Source organism: Argopecten irradians, chromosome 3, assembly GCF_041381155.1.
Source record: "Argopecten irradians isolate NY chromosome 3, Ai_NY, whole genome shotgun sequence".
Classification (NCBI taxonomy): Eukaryota; Metazoa; Mollusca; class Bivalvia; order Pectinida; family Pectinidae; genus Argopecten; species Argopecten irradians.
The window spans coordinates 16,755,100-16,771,030 of NC_091136.1; the positions used below are offsets into that span (position 1 = coordinate 16,755,100).

The 15,931-nt window shown below is 38.3% G+C and overlaps 1 protein-coding gene across 4 annotated transcripts in view; it reads left to right on the forward strand.

Annotated features, from left to right (window-relative positions):
• Window positions 1-14,561, forward strand: part of LOC138317684 (monocarboxylate transporter 14-like) — a 29,345-nt gene extending 14,784 nt beyond the window's left edge. For all 4 annotated transcript variants that reach the window (XM_069259517.1, XM_069259518.1, XM_069259519.1 and 1 more), the window contains exons 2-7: window positions 6,217-6,649; window positions 7,164-7,307; window positions 7,713-8,945; window positions 10,234-10,413; window positions 10,956-11,081; window positions 11,886-14,561. In XM_069259517.1, coding sequence (XP_069115618.1) covers window positions 6,376-6,649; window positions 7,164-7,307; window positions 7,713-8,945; window positions 10,234-10,413; window positions 10,956-11,081; window positions 11,886-12,052 — 2,124 coding nt within the window. In that variant the 5' untranslated portion in view covers window positions 6,217-6,375 and the 3' untranslated portion in view covers window positions 12,053-14,561. The remainder of the gene's footprint in view (window positions 1-6,216; window positions 6,650-7,163; window positions 7,308-7,712; window positions 8,946-10,233; window positions 10,414-10,955; window positions 11,082-11,885) is intronic.
• The last annotated feature ends 1,370 nt before the right edge of the window (window positions 14,562-15,931 follow it).

Here is a 15,931-nt window from a genome sequence, read left to right on the forward strand (position 1 = left end):
TCGATTAGTTACCGGAAAGAAAAATAAAGGATCTCCAACATAAAGGTCATGCAGGTCATTTATTAGAATGTATGTCTCTGCGGGGATAGACAGACACGATAATAACAAGTGTCTTAGGAAAAAGTAGCCCTGAGGGTCATAGGAGGACGGGTAAAAGATGACACAAGCCGTCAGTGTCATATATATACGGAGGGTATAGGGGGACATCAGCCGTCAGCGTCATATACTGAGGGTATAGGGGGACATCAGCCGTCAGCGTCATATACGGAGGGTATAGGGGGACATCAGCCGTCAGCGTCATATACGGAGGGTATAGGGGGACATCAGCCGTAAGCGTCATATACGGAGGGTATAGGGGGACGGCAGCCGTCAGCATCATATACGGAGGGTATAGGGGGACGGCAGCCGTCAGCATCATATACGGAGGGCATGGGGCGACATCAGCCGTCAGCATAATATACGGAGGGTATAGGGGGACATCAGCCGTCAGCGTCATATACGAAGGGTATAGGGGACGGCAGCCGTCAGCATCATATACGGAGGGTATAGGGGGACGGCAGCCGTCAGCATCATATACGGAGGTTATAGGGGAACATCAGCCGTCAGCGTCTTATACGGAGGGTATAGGGGGACGGCAGCCGTCAGCATCATATACGGAGAGTATAGGGGGTCGGCAGCCGTCAGAGGTATAAGATGGCAAGTGTTTATAAGAAACCCACAATCTTAGTGGTTTGAGAACAGAGCCAATAGTCAGGGACATACAGGGATGGGGTGGTGGGGCCTAAAGGGACGTCGGTAGCTAGAGGGGATGGGTCCATGGGGGTCTTGGGTTGGGTAGAGCCTGTGCGGATGCGGTAGCTGGGGTCTAAGGGAAAGTCGGCAAATAGGGGGATGGGTAGACTGGCCACCAGACCCTAAGTTGCTGATAAGACTTTCTCAGCAGAGTTCTTTACTAGATTATCTCCCCCTAGTTTAAAACTTTGAAAACTTAAAACTATAGAATCAGGCATGTAGTAGATACAAAAATAATCAAGCCAATTTTTGGTGATTTGTTTAATATTCTAGAGACTGGTAGCCAGTCTAGGGGATGGGTGGCACCTGTTTGGACGCGGCAGCTAGAGGGGGTGGGTGGGGCCTCTGGGGACGTCGGCAATTAGAGGGATAGGTGGGTCTATGGGGACGTCGGAAGCAAGAGGCAATATACTTAAGCTCTCCTGGCGAGTTCTCATGGTTTGCTGTCTAGGTAAAGACCATAATCAAGATTTATCTTTACTGACCGTTTTACCAGGTATGCTGTGACCCAGATTACTAATTTATATTTGGGGAATGCACCCTTATCTACGGACAATGCTATCAGTACGGGTATCCAAGGTCATACAGCTGTGCTTAGGTCCGACTTGTCTTATCAGATTTTTATCAGGCGCAATCCCGTACTGAGGGTCTAGTCAGGACAGGTCGTCACAGTAGGGGGTTGTATTGATATAAAGGCAAAGGGCGTCATTGTTAGCTATTACAGGGCCATTAAAGGGTGTGTCATATTCATCCAGAGTTCACAAAAAAAACTAGACCTATATGCACGGTCAGATACTGGCAGCTGCCCCATATGCGACTTAAACTCAAAACCTGGAGTGGCTCCAACGAAGTTTAGATGCTTTACGCAATGCTTTGGGTGCGTTGAAAATAAGGGAGGGAACCAGTTTACATAAAGAGCGGAGCGCAGCCTGGTGTAGAGTGCAGAACAAATGCTAGCGCCACCTGGTGGAGAGTAGAGAAGAGAGGGAATGGGGAGGTACATGTAGGTACGCCTAGCGGAGGGATGAGAACTATAAAGGAGTGAAGCGGTAGGATGAAAAGTAGAGAACTGAATATATAAAGCGGCGGGACGGAGATTTGAGAATCATTAGGGAATGTGAGGGTGGATGTAACATCAGTGATAGTAACCCCTGCGGTATAGAGGATGGGAATATAGCGGAAGGGCATATGTAGAGAACTAAGGGAATGCGCGGAGTTAAAATACAGGAAGGGGGCGAAAATTTCAGATTAAGCAATGATAAGATTTTGGGAAACGTATCTCTTGATATTAGTTCAAGGACTAAACTACATGTATCTTGACCACTGGTCTGGGGACTTGACCTTGTCTGTATCTCGATTTCGGGTGATGTCCCAGCCTGCCTGTCGCCCTTTTGTTGATATTCGATGCACTAAGTTCACAGATAGCATATAGAACTGACCGGTGTCCAGAGTGTTGTCCAGTCCGGCCGTCGCCCCTTGTTGATCTTAGGTGCACAGAGTCTACAGATAGTAGACAATTATAGATCGCAATCTGGTGTGAAATCGAACTCTAGTTATATCTCAGGTGGTCAAGCAAGGACCGCCACGTGGGGTGAAATGTAAACATAGTTACACACCGAATTCGGTATAGTAACTCAACACCTAGTCAATATTTATTCTCTTTATCTCAAAGTGTCGTTCTCATGGCCCTCTAGCGTTGTGATCTCATTCAGAAATCTGACCAGTTGTCAATCAGGACAACTTGACTTGTTTCTAGCCTTTCGTAACACCGCCTGTGTAATAATCATAGCGTGTTCTTTCTCGTACGAAAGGGAGAAATGGCCCGGTCTTTCTGATATTGTTACATATTGCTGAGATACATAGAATATTTCTTGTTTGGGTTAATACAGCATTATTACAATGATTACTTCTTGATCTAATCAATAAATGTGGTTATTTTGTGGTAAACGAAAACTGTAGTTTAGATACGTCTTACCGTGTTGCGTCTTCTCATTTCAGTACTATAGCCTTGTTCTGTGACTCGGTAGCATATGGAAATTCTTACAGACATAGTCTTAGCTTTTCTTAAACGCACACAATTTTTTAGAAAATCTGATTAAATTTAATCTGGCACATGCCCTTTTCGAAAATTTATGAATAGTCACAGCCGATGCAAATCTCTTCCGGAATTTTTGAATGACTCACTAACATTTTAGATTTCTCTCATTGTTAATTGACACAGAATATTGAATCATCATTGTAACGTAGATCTCGAATATAGAATAGACCTATGTATTGGTATTCAGAGCATATCATACGGCGCAGTGTATTGTGGGATACGATTATAGTGACATGCCATTTACGTAACGTGAATGTCACTTATGACAATGAGAACTCGAAAAATACAGCACATGTTCTCACAACCATTCATTTTGACGAAAGCCGACGTTAAAAGACGAATGCGGGTTTTTGAACAATTTCATTAGGTTTCGTTTTGCCGAATTAAAATCATATTCAATAAAAAACACACAAGTGGAAAAATATTTTAAGTAGCTAAAAATGTAGTTGATATTGAATTCAGCAAACGTATTTTACGTGTTAATTTCTTATCTCAAATTTCCCGTACACTCGTACCCTTAGCTCGGGTCATTTTGACACAATCAATGCAACGTACTTTTTGATGGAGCTTCGGATAATGACGGAATTTCCCGAGTGAGTCGCGCAGAACACCCCGATTAAAAAGTATGTACAATTGCATTTCTGTTACTGGATTTTACGTGCTTCAACCCTCTTCTCATATGAACCTCTCGGCAGACGTACGTGACCTTCTATGAAAAGTTGATCTCGCACACCTTTTAAATATTATCTCACCTAATCGTGATGTTATCAGAACTAATCGTGGTGTTATCAGAACTAATCGTGGTGTTATCAGGACTAATAGCAATGTTATCAGGAATTGTGTATTTAAACTCATCACGTTCCCAGCCCGGGTGCTGATAAGAGATGGCGTTAACTCCACCCGGGGGTATTGTTGTTGGACAACGTGTGAGATTATCACTTTCATATTGCAAAAACCAGCTAACAAAATTATCATTCTGACTTAAAGCATTAGGGGTCACGAAAGACACAAAGAAAACCCAGAGTTCCAGGACTTTAATCACCGGCCTATGACTAATACCTGGACATTTCAATGTCCAAGGCTAAAGCTTTGTTAGACACCGTGAGCAGTGGAGGAGGGGCTAGTGGATGAATTTAAGTAACCATACTGACACAGAGGTTGGGTGTCAGACACACTAACCACTAGGACTCTGTGGCCCAGAGGAAAAGGAAAAGGTTAATTGTAGAAATCAGATGCATTCACCCGGATTCGTAAGAGAATGGGGGATTGGAGAGAGGTTAAAGGTTGTCAGGGGCCTAAACCATTTGGCCAACATGACCAATAGCTTGAGTGACATGATAGTGGTAAAATACATGTACCAGACGCAGATATGTTACACACGTTTACCATTACGCCAGCCTGTGTGTGTACATGGCAGTACTAATGTTTACTCACCTATCGTAATAATTTATTGTGTATATGGTCTCGTTATGTCATTGTCGTCGTAATGACACTGGATTCCCGGGGCAATGACCGAATTTATCAAGGTCACCAAGACGTGTTGGAATTAGCTGGTATACGTTTGGTTAAACATGATTCTCTGCCTAGATTTGTCTATACATACGATAAAAGGTTTCTCTTACACAACAACAGTATAGGATGTGGATTTATATAACACCCCTATAGTCACGGGGACCTGGCACGAAAAATTTTAACCAACAGTATACATATACAGTATATATTATAGTATCATTGATACTATAATATATATATGTATACTGTTGGTTAAAATTTTTCGTGCCAAGTCCCTGTGCCTATAGTCAAGACGGTTATCATATCGTCATTAGAATCCGGTATTCACGCTTTGGTTCATTCATATTCATTCTGCAGTCTTCGTTCTGCATAATTATGTAGTCTCATATGTAACGCATTCTGGTGAAATGACAGCCGATTGTGTAAGATTTTAGAGTATATCGCTTAATCTTTCCACACAACAAATACAACATTATAGATATCGTTAAACTAGATTATCCTGTCAGACCATATGCATGTAGCTGTGGTTTCTGATGTGCTTGTTGATAAGGAATCCAAACAAACAAACATTTCTTCCAAGAACTGTACACTGTGAGACGTGATGCACAGTGTGGAAATCTATCTATTTGATCATGCAATGGAATAATTTAATTCTGAAGAAAAATGTACAACACCTGTATTAGCCTGAACGCCTCCAAACCTTTAGTACAGCGTAGTTCTTTAGGAAAATGTTTAATTTTTAGTATATTGTTACACCTTGGTGGCTGAAAGGTGCCAGAAAAACGCAACGATGTCCTTTTTTTCGAATGACATCATTCACTTTTGCTAAGACCATATTGCAAATGGCGACGTCATATTTAACGTGATGTGTTGAATGACAATGCATAGTTTTGAGTCAATCAAAATGTTCGTTACAGTTAAACACTTAATTTATTGTGCAAACATATTTCTATATCAACAAGTCACCTTACAACCCTATTCTGTAATGAATCCTCCGTGAATGTAGCCAAAGCTTCTAAAACTCAGACGGATTCACATTACACCCAACATGCAACTGATATTCTCAGTTACCCGCGGTAGCCTGTAAATTCCTCTGCAACGTAACACCTAAACATCATGTAAGCCATAGCCGGAGTATCAACACACTGACTCGTACTATTATTGTGCGACATTTAGCTGTGCCAGCTGTTATCACGGCCTCGACATGTCAACTGGGTCTTAAACATCATCACTACAAAATCCGAACGCGCTATATATAGTATACGTACATATAAAGACACTAGAAGTAGAGCAAAAGTGCAATTATGTCGCGTCCGAAACACCTCTTGTCCTTGTTCTAGAACGACTTGTCAGCTTTACACAAATTGAAAAAAAAATGTCCTCGCAACACGTCAACTTCCCTGCAAAATTCTTCAATCTTGCTTTATATAAGTCTTAATTAAAAAATGCATATAAGGTACTGTATATTATTATGATTACCAAACATGTACTAATATATTGCACACACTGGTACAATGACAAGAAAGATCACTATTAAGCAATTCATCATTTGTTTGTGGAATTATATCGTCATAGTTCGAATTTTCGAAATGGTCATTTAATTTTATTCCAGAAATGTATCCATTTTGAAGCTGTTTTTCCGGAAGTACATCATCATATGATTGTTGCGGAAGTACAGAATCGGGATTTCGTTACGGAAATACATGAAATATTGAAATTTCGATATAAACTTTTCGAAAAATTGAAATATGTTGTCAAGTCGCTAAGACACGGTCTTTATCATTAATTTTTAATTTGTTGTATGTATTTTTCAGATCGTAATGCCGTGAAAAGCGAAACGAAACAAATCGTTGGATGTTCATTCATCCACACTGGACGGTGTCAACATCAGGATGCGGGTCTGACATCTGATTCCAGGGACACCATCAGAACATCGAAACATAAAACAGTGTTTTAAATATTCTATCAGAAAAATGGCCGAGGAAAAGAACGAAAAATCTCGTCAGCGGCGAGAGTCATGTGACTCCGACATATCTAATGAAAGTGTGACGGACTTGATCCCTACGCCGCCAGATGGCGGTTGGGGTTGGGTGATAGTTCTGGCGTCGTTTATGTGTAACGTCATTGTGGATGGTATAGGATATGCGTATGGAGTACTTTTACCGGAATTTGCCGAGTTCTTCCAGGCGCCGAGGAGTAAAGTTTCCCTCGTTGGTTCTCTCCTGTGTGGCGTATACCTATTGGCAGGTAGGGTCTTTTATTACATATTTATACTGGAGAGGACTTTACGCTACATACACGCTTAACAATTTGTACTGAATTATTTTGCATTACATGTAATTAGATATGTTTAAACCAAGATCTATATTGATTTATGCCTCAAAAATGTTTTAGAATGTGAATATTACGTTGATAATATGCGTTGATAATAGATTGGAATTTAGAATTATGTTGTCGACGAATTATCAATAAAGGCAAAGGGATCCTAGTTTGCAATGTGATGCATGAAATATTCAAGAGAAGATTTATTTTTGGGCTCCATGGCTTTACCACTATGTAGATATATTGTTTAGAGCTTCCGACTGGAGAAAGAGGACTCCATTCCCGATACGCCAGGGGTTACTTTCACTCGTTATATCCAATATATATAAGAAGAGTGATAGTAACCCCTGGAGTATCGAGGATGAGATAATTCATGAACAAATGCCCTTTCAACCTGTTGAGGTTAGTTATACTTAACGTGATCTTATTCTTCTTTCAGGACCAATCGTAAGCGGCCTTACAAACAAGTTTGGCTGCCGTAAGGTCACCATCGTGGGGAGTTGTATAGCCTCGATAGGATTCATCATCGGTTCCTTCAGTCCCAGTTTAAACGTCCTCATTATCAGCTACGGGTTCCTTGGAGGTAAAATATCTCACGAACAACATTCAACTTTACAATCATTTCTGACACTGCTGATTTTCTTATAAGGACAAATCCGTTCGATGCTTAGTAGAGCATCTGGTTTGCTATGTTTAAATCGTTGGTCATCGATTTTTGTCTCCGATATCAGTCATTGATATTAAAGCAAACAACTTGTATCAATGTGATCTTTTAAAAATTATCAAATAGACTTTACTTCATTATCATACATGCAGCACGTGTGTTTTCTTATTCGATATGTCTATGCGAAGCATTTATCAATGTCATAGGCTTATATTCTTCGTAGACGTTTTATTTGACCATGACTGTAAGAAAGGCTTCAGACACAATGAAGCTCTGTTTTAAATATATTAATATTAATTAACATATTTCTATGGTTTTTTTCAGGATTCGGATTCGGGTTGATTTACCTACCCTCTATTGTCAGTGTTGGGTACTATTTCGAGAAAAAGCGCGCTCTAGCGACAGGAATAGCAGTATGTGGATCCGGGGTAGGGACCTTTATATTTTCACCCGGAAACAATGCCCTTCTCGCAGCTTACGACTGGCGTGGTTTGTTACTTATTCACGCCGCCATAATTTTACAATGTGCTGTGTGTGGGATGCTTATGAGGCCGCTCGAGCCAAAGAAAAAGAAAAAACTCCGGATTAGTGACAAAAATATAGAAAAAATCAAAGAAGATGCCAAATCTGGAAGGAAGCGTTGTAACGAATCAGAATCTAGTGTCGCGGTCGTGGAAACGTTTGCAAAACTAAGGGAAGCTAAGTTAAAACGAGAAAAGCAACTCGAGGACGATTCTGACATTGCGTCAATGCCTAGTGCTTATTTTGTGAAAGGCCCTCCTGATGCAATGAGCACGAGTGTTAATTCCAGACAAATGAAACTGTCGTTCTCTGACCGCGGAGATGCTACAAGTCAAACAAGTACGCCCGCGGGACCTCCCAAAATAATGATTTCCGAAAACGGCTCTAATGTTGCTATGGACAATGAAGTCGAATCGCCAACATCCAATATGTCTCTGAGCATACCAGACCGGAAGAACAGCAGTAGCACGACTGCGCAACAGGAGGAAGTTGATACTACTAAAGACAAAAATCATTCAGCTTTGCCCAATGGCGTTTTTGCACACGAGGTACAGCCTCTTATTGAAAATGGCTATAGCAAAGTAGCTACTAAACCAAAACCCTCCCCGTCTGGGGGCGAGGGCGGGTCCAAGTTATGTGTGGGATCGTCACGTGATGTTGCCGCGCACAAAGAGGATTATAGGAGACCAATGTACAGGAAAGACATTTTCTATAGCGGAAGTGTTCTTAATATCCCACAGTACCGGTCACAGCCGGACATGCGCAGTTACATCGCGAGTATTACTACTATACCCGGGGATGTTGATCAAAGGTCCACGTGCTGGGACAAATGCACGTGCCTTCCAAAATCGGTTGTGGACACATTGTCCGAAATGCTTGACATTTCTCTCCTTACCAACGCACCATTTTTATTGATCTGTGTGGGCAATCTGTTCGCTATGACGGGGTTCTATGTGCCGTTCACATACATCGTGGATAGAGCTGTGATGCTGGGTATTGACAGTACTAGGGCTGCTTTCCTTCTCTCTATCATAGGTAAGTCATCTAGAAATGACTGTTGCACATCTATAACGAACCTCTGGGGACCAATAAAATTACTTCATTAAACACATAGCTCGTTATACTCACACTACATCAACTAATGGAAACTTTGATTGGGAATGGAAACAAACGTGTTTTACTGTAGTCATATACCGCACGTCACGATGTGCTTTATAATAGTTGTCATAAGAGGCTAATGGTTTGGAATAATTTGGACGAATGGTGACCGGTCCCTATCGCAGAGGTAAAATAAATTATATGTAAATTATTTAGATCACTGCAGTTTTTAATTCATTAGAAGTCAACTTTTCCCGGAATATGTAGTAGATAGTAGAAAGACGATCTTAGTACACTCTTTTACAGACTTCACTTATTCACTCATTGCGCCAGGGGATAGGGTAACTGTGACCTATATTCACCGGTCGCGCCAGGAGATACATCGTCGGAGACCCACGGGTGATCGCACTACACTACGCTACACTTATCACCCTTGGGGTAGCTCGATCTCAGAGCACCGCTGCAATGACGTCATTCTATAAAAAGAAACCAATCAACATAACTCTTTTAAAATGAGAACTCTTCAGTTTGGGGAACATTTATAATGCTATTTATGTACAGCTCCTCTGAAGCATGTGTTACCTCCAATCTCATTGGTTAAAAAATCGACAGGGAAATTTGTCGGGGCAAATCAAATGGCACTTGACGAAAGCAGTGCTCTGAGATCGAGCTGTTCCACGGGAAATAAGTGTAGCGTAGTGTACTTACAATCAACCGTGGGTCACCGACGATGCAGGTGATAGGGTAACTGTGACCTATATTTACTCAGTACGACAGGGGATAGATGTGACCTATATTTTCTGTCATGACCAGTTCCTTGTCGTGTTTTGGTGAGATTATATTGCGTTTAACGTCCTATTAACTACCAGGACCATTTCAGGACGTGCCATATTTACGAGGTTAAGGAAAAAACCGAAGTATCATGAAAACAAAATTTCACAAAAACCATAGATCTACAGTCGCTTAGAACACGCAAAATATTGCAACACCTTTTCCCGGCCTTATATATCTAAAATAATGATACCGTAATCTAACCGAGAGTGCTGGTAATCACTACTAGTAATCAGTCGGTCTTTTTACTGATGTCTTTTAATAGTGTCATATGCTTAAATTCTGAGTGCAGAATCTACGAAAGCATGTCATAAGCATACTGATTAAAATGTGAAAATATGGCAATGATCTACATGAATATATATATCTATAAGCAATATCTATCGTTACATAGGTATAACAAACACAGTTGGGAGAGTGATGTCTGGTTTCCTTGCCGACCTGAAGTTTGTGGACAGCCTCGTTATCAACAACATTGCCCTCGTCATCAGCGCCCTCGCTCTCTTCCTGCAGCCATTTTGTGTGACGTATGAGACGCTGATTGTGTTTGCCGCAGTCTACGGTTTGTGTGTGGGTGAGTACAAACTTTAGAACATACATAACATAATATTCTTTATGGCCGATAATTATGATAACTATAAGACGATACCATTATCTGTGTAAAAGTTTTTTGAGCTACAATATGGCAGCTAATAAATAAAAATTTCCTGTTTTAAACGTTTAACTATTTAGATGTCTACTATATTGTAAGTCCATACTGCCCATCATCGATACCGTGGGGGTTACTATCACTGTAGTGTGTATGACGACAGTGATAGTAAACCATGGGATATCGAGGATGACTACTGTACACTATGAAGGTTACTATACACACGTATGTGAAAACCATGAAAACCAAGCTTACAAACTTTAGAACATATAAATGCAAATAAATGTCCGCTTCCTGTTTTAAACGCTTAAATATGTAGTAATGGGTAGATTACCAGTTATAAAATTATAATCGTAGGTGATTGGACGGTTAATCAGTGGTAACATTGCAACTTGATATTAACCGGTTAATTTCACATCCTGAGATAAATCCGACATTAATGCCTTCTTTGTTCTCTGTTATCACAGCGGCGTACATTTCATTAACATCCATCATCATTTGTGACCTGCTTGGACTTGAAAAACTGACCAACGCCTTCGGACTGTTGACCATGGCCAGGGGAGTGGCCGGAATATATGGACCTCCGGTCGCAGGTACGGTGCATATTACAAATCGTAGTTTGTATTAGATTTTCGACATATGTGCTTTCGATTTCTCTCATCATTTATAAAAAAATAAGATTTACATTGCATTGTTATTTTTAAGAAGGGAAGTAACTCGTGATGTACTACAACAATGCCAACCCATATATTGAAACACTTATTATGAACAAATTCATAGGGTCTCCTGGTTTCCCATTATATCCGGGTCAAACTGTATTTTAGTAATTGTTTTAAGAGCTATGGATATTTTTCACTTTCCCATCATTCCGTTAAATAATTCTGTAAATCTTTGCATTATCAACGTCGAATTTTGATTTTGTAGGTTCATAAATTTAAAAAACAAGTCTAATTCTGTTTTCAGTAAACCATTGTTATACATAGTTTGTTATTCAATTTTATTTGATAAATTATTTTGCTTGTCGATGTCGTAATATGTTTTTGGAATCGGATTTTCTTATTTCGTTTTTGACATTCACTTGCCACTTCTACTTTATAAACTAACCAAGGCAAAGTGAAGGCTATATAGATATACATGTAATTGACCCCAAAAATGAATTGATAATGTAAATATAAATATTAAACAAAATCTTCCGATGGAATTTACAGTCCATATAGATGCACGAGCTTCACAGACAATTACCTTATATCACAATGAGATGTCTGCAAAACTCTGCCATCTAGGCCATCGATTCCATAGGAAGATAGTTTAATGCTTAAATACTTTGTGTCATTTTAAAGCAAATGTCTTTATTCCTTGTTTTATTTTTGATGTTGGTTTTTTTTTGTGTTTAACAGGTTTAGTTTTTCAAGCATACGGAACCTACGATGCTTCATTCTACATGGGAGGCTTCATGTTTACAATTGGTTCACTGTTTCATCTGGCTCTACATCTACCCTGTCTCAAACGGTTCTCATATAAACGGGAAACGGAAGCCATTATTGCCGAGAGTACGCATGTGTGAGATCCAATCCGGAAGAATTGAACCAAACTAAAACGATCTATTGAACATCAGGCGTAATTTGATCAAATCCATACACATTTTTTTATATATCAGTCTTGACCAGAAGTCAGCAGCTGTTAAAATAGAAAAAAATATACCAGTTGTGTTATCAGTTGGATTCGACAGTACATATCATTATGTACACACTAAAGGGTTGACCAGTTTGAATTTGATTTAGTAGAAATGTGACTTTTATATTTTGTCGAAACATATTTGATATTTGATGTGTATCATGTAATTTTATGGATAAAAAAGACAATCTGTTTAATAAGATAGCACATGTTTTTCTTCCTATTTTGTTAGTTCTGTGTGATAGTTTTGGATCATGTTGATAAGTGAAACAAAACAATCTTTATGATGTGTGTGTGTGTGTAAAGTTGTGTTGAGTCACATAGGCTGTAAATCCCAATACTTCTGTTTACTGTGAAAGGTCGTGTTTGATTTGAATGTTTATATATTATTAGAAACTAACTAAATTGAGGTAAAAATCCAATGATTGCATATTGTTATTGGGTACATGTTGATGTCACGTCATATTTTGATCTTGTAAATTAGATTATCTCATATTGTAGATGGAATAAATCGACAGATTCTGCCGATGTTCGGAGTATTGATGGAAAAGACCGAGTTGTTCCGATTCCACTTTGTTTTACGCTGTGTTGACACAATATGCAGACGACAGTATATGGTCTGTGATTAGATACCCCATTTTTGTCTGGGTTCTGCTTGATAGAAATGTGATAAATTTTCCTCTCGGAGGATGTTTTTTTTTTTCATAAATTTCACCTCACATGTACAACGATTATATGTGTTTTAACCAAATGCATAGCTGTCTGGATAATGAATGTATATGAATTTCCACAAAACTGCCCCCTTGTATACTGTATTATCATTGTTGGTTTATGTGATAAACATGATAAGTACGGTTTGTTGTTTTAACTCTGGTTATGCCAGAATTTAAAACTCATATTTTCTGAATGAACATACTTAGAACCATTTCTTTCCACTCGGCAAGGCTCATTTATACTACTGTAAATCAAACCATTTCGCTGGTGATTACATTTAGTGGTCAAATAGAAATAGCCAACCAATCTCTCCCAGGGTTCATAACCGCAATGCACCCTGGGAGAGATTGATAGCCAACAATAAATTGCATTAAAAAACATCTGGCATAAATCACGAAATTAAGTCGCCCCCCCCCCCCTCCCCACCCTATCCCCGAACCCACCCATTGGATGACGTCACTATCTTTAAGTTATGACGTCATAATAAAAAAATTATTGTCAAAATTATACCCTTTGTGAACTATTAAGCGCGGGAGATAAACTCTTAAAAAGGGTGCGAGATCGATTTGAGGAACCGACTCACAGTGGCATGTTTACAAGGTTATAGTTTAGGATTAATCTATAAAAATGCAGAACACTAGTTGTGTCGCACTTTTATTTGTGAATATATTTTATGAAATTCAACATAGCCATTTTATACATTTACCTACTGTATATATTTGCTTTATCATTCCAATAAATCCAGCTGATTTTTTTGTGGATTTTAGAATTAATAATATCACAATACGTATAGGTGTGTCTATTTAATGTTCATTTGAAGTGTGTACACGTGTGAATGTTTTACAAAACTATAAGCACAGAAAGTTATATATATTTTTGCATGTTAAGTTACACAATACAATTTTATTTTATGAAGTGTATTTGTATGATATGTTGCAATGCGATAATGCCAAATAAACTTTAAAAAAAAACACAGATGTTTTCAACACCCAAACAATAATTTTAAACATTATTCTAATTCATTCACCCCTGCAATTTCAAAATGGATTATTCCAGCCTTTGAACTAGAATAATCTAACTGCGTCTTTGAGGGTGAATGGGTAAATAAAATCCCTTTCCTTATCTCCCCTCTTGTATGACTTTATTACATACATATCCTTATCTCCCCTCTTGTATGAATTTATTGCATACATATGTTGGTTTTTTTATATGGAGTGAAACATGAATAGGAATAGGAATTTTCATCAAATTGTGTTCGGAGTATGTTTATATCAAACTCCTTTTTTGAGTATATCATCATTAAAAACCCATTCAGACTGTTTCATTGAAGGTGTAAATAATACATCTGTTTCACAGTTTTTAAATACTGTTTGAAGGCAAAGTGTTATAATTTCACAACGTACATGTGATGCATTAGTATTTTAATGTGTTATTAGATCTAGTTTGAACTAAAGATGTCGGAGTCACACATTCCAATAGTTTAGTTTAGCTATGATGTACCCCCTTTTAAATCAAACCCAGACGATCACATATTGTTAGTCATAATGTGTCCTTTGTGCCTTCGATTCATTTAGTAATACATTGAACTTTTAATACCAGCAATATCATTTCATTTATCGTTTTGAGTAGGAGAAAAAATTAACGATTTAATTATGTAGACTAAATGATTAAACTTGTTTATTTGATCTTTGTATGTCTGTTTTGTTTGTTATCGTCACTTTACATAGGCAGGGGGTCGCTTTTTACGAGAGAGGGAATCGCAATTTTACATAATTTTAGTAATGTTCGGTTATGCTTTGGGATTTTTTCTTAATTGGAGAAAACTTTTATTTAAAAAAAAATATGTGCGTCGTGAAACATTGGACTTATCCAATTCAATTCAATATTCTTTTATTGAATTTGGACCGATGACCCATCAGTACAATGTACATACATATTGTGTATAACATCCATTATAACATATTCTAAATTACAAATAAAGTGGTTAACGTATAGTACAGAAAAGGAGTTAACATCGGATGTATTAAATTTGTACAATATATATTTTTTAATACATACAGAAATAAAATACATTTTATATCAGCTTTAACTTACAGGTGATGCGCTCATTTATAGGAATGATTCAAATATACAAGTCAACATATCAATATTGGGGAAATTCTGATAATAGTCAGAGACAAAGAAAAGTACAAGATAATACCATTTCGTTAAACAAGACAGACGGACACTGGGCGTATGGAATAATAATTACGGACAGTGGGCGTATGGAATAATAATTACACTTTCATGCAAGTCAGTTTGAGCTAATTTGAAAAATATATAGGCCTAGACTCTCTATATATAATTCTACAACTAAGCGCTTCTTTCATAAATTTTCATAACAAGTTCAATTTTTTTAGCTATTTGTGCTCAATATTTCTATTACTTTGAAGACAGGCACTGTCTATTCCAAAAGTATCCATGAGCATTTCAAAGTAATAATTTCCACAAAGGGCCTAGTAGTTTTTACGGCAAGTCCAGAAACATTTGAATTGTTTAAAATCAGCAGAATTTCAGCTGATAGCTTGTGCGTACAGACGTTAATGTACTTTTTAGAATCATGGGCATTGAATATAATTAAATTTAGATAAAATTAAATATATGCATTATTATATCGACCTTTTACATATATAACATGGATCATAAGACTAAATCAAGAGTGCGAGAAACAAGACATTTAGCGCGCGACTTGGTGCTTGTGGGAGGTTCCCACGAACTACTGTATGTGAGAGAGATTGGATTTATCTTAGCACTTTTAAGCAGTTTTGTATAACAGATACACGCACACAAAAGAGAGTTGCCAAAACACGAATAATGAAAATCCAATATTGTATCTACTGCAGGTTAGTAGGCCTAACTAGTAACGTTACGTCCTTCCGTGAAGGGATACGCCGAAATTTATTACCAAGCGAAGGTTTTTTTTTTCTCTTGGGCTTCGTCTTCGAGAAAATAATCCTTTGATTAGCTCAAATTAAGAGAAATCTCAGAATACAATCGAACATTACTAATTATCAAT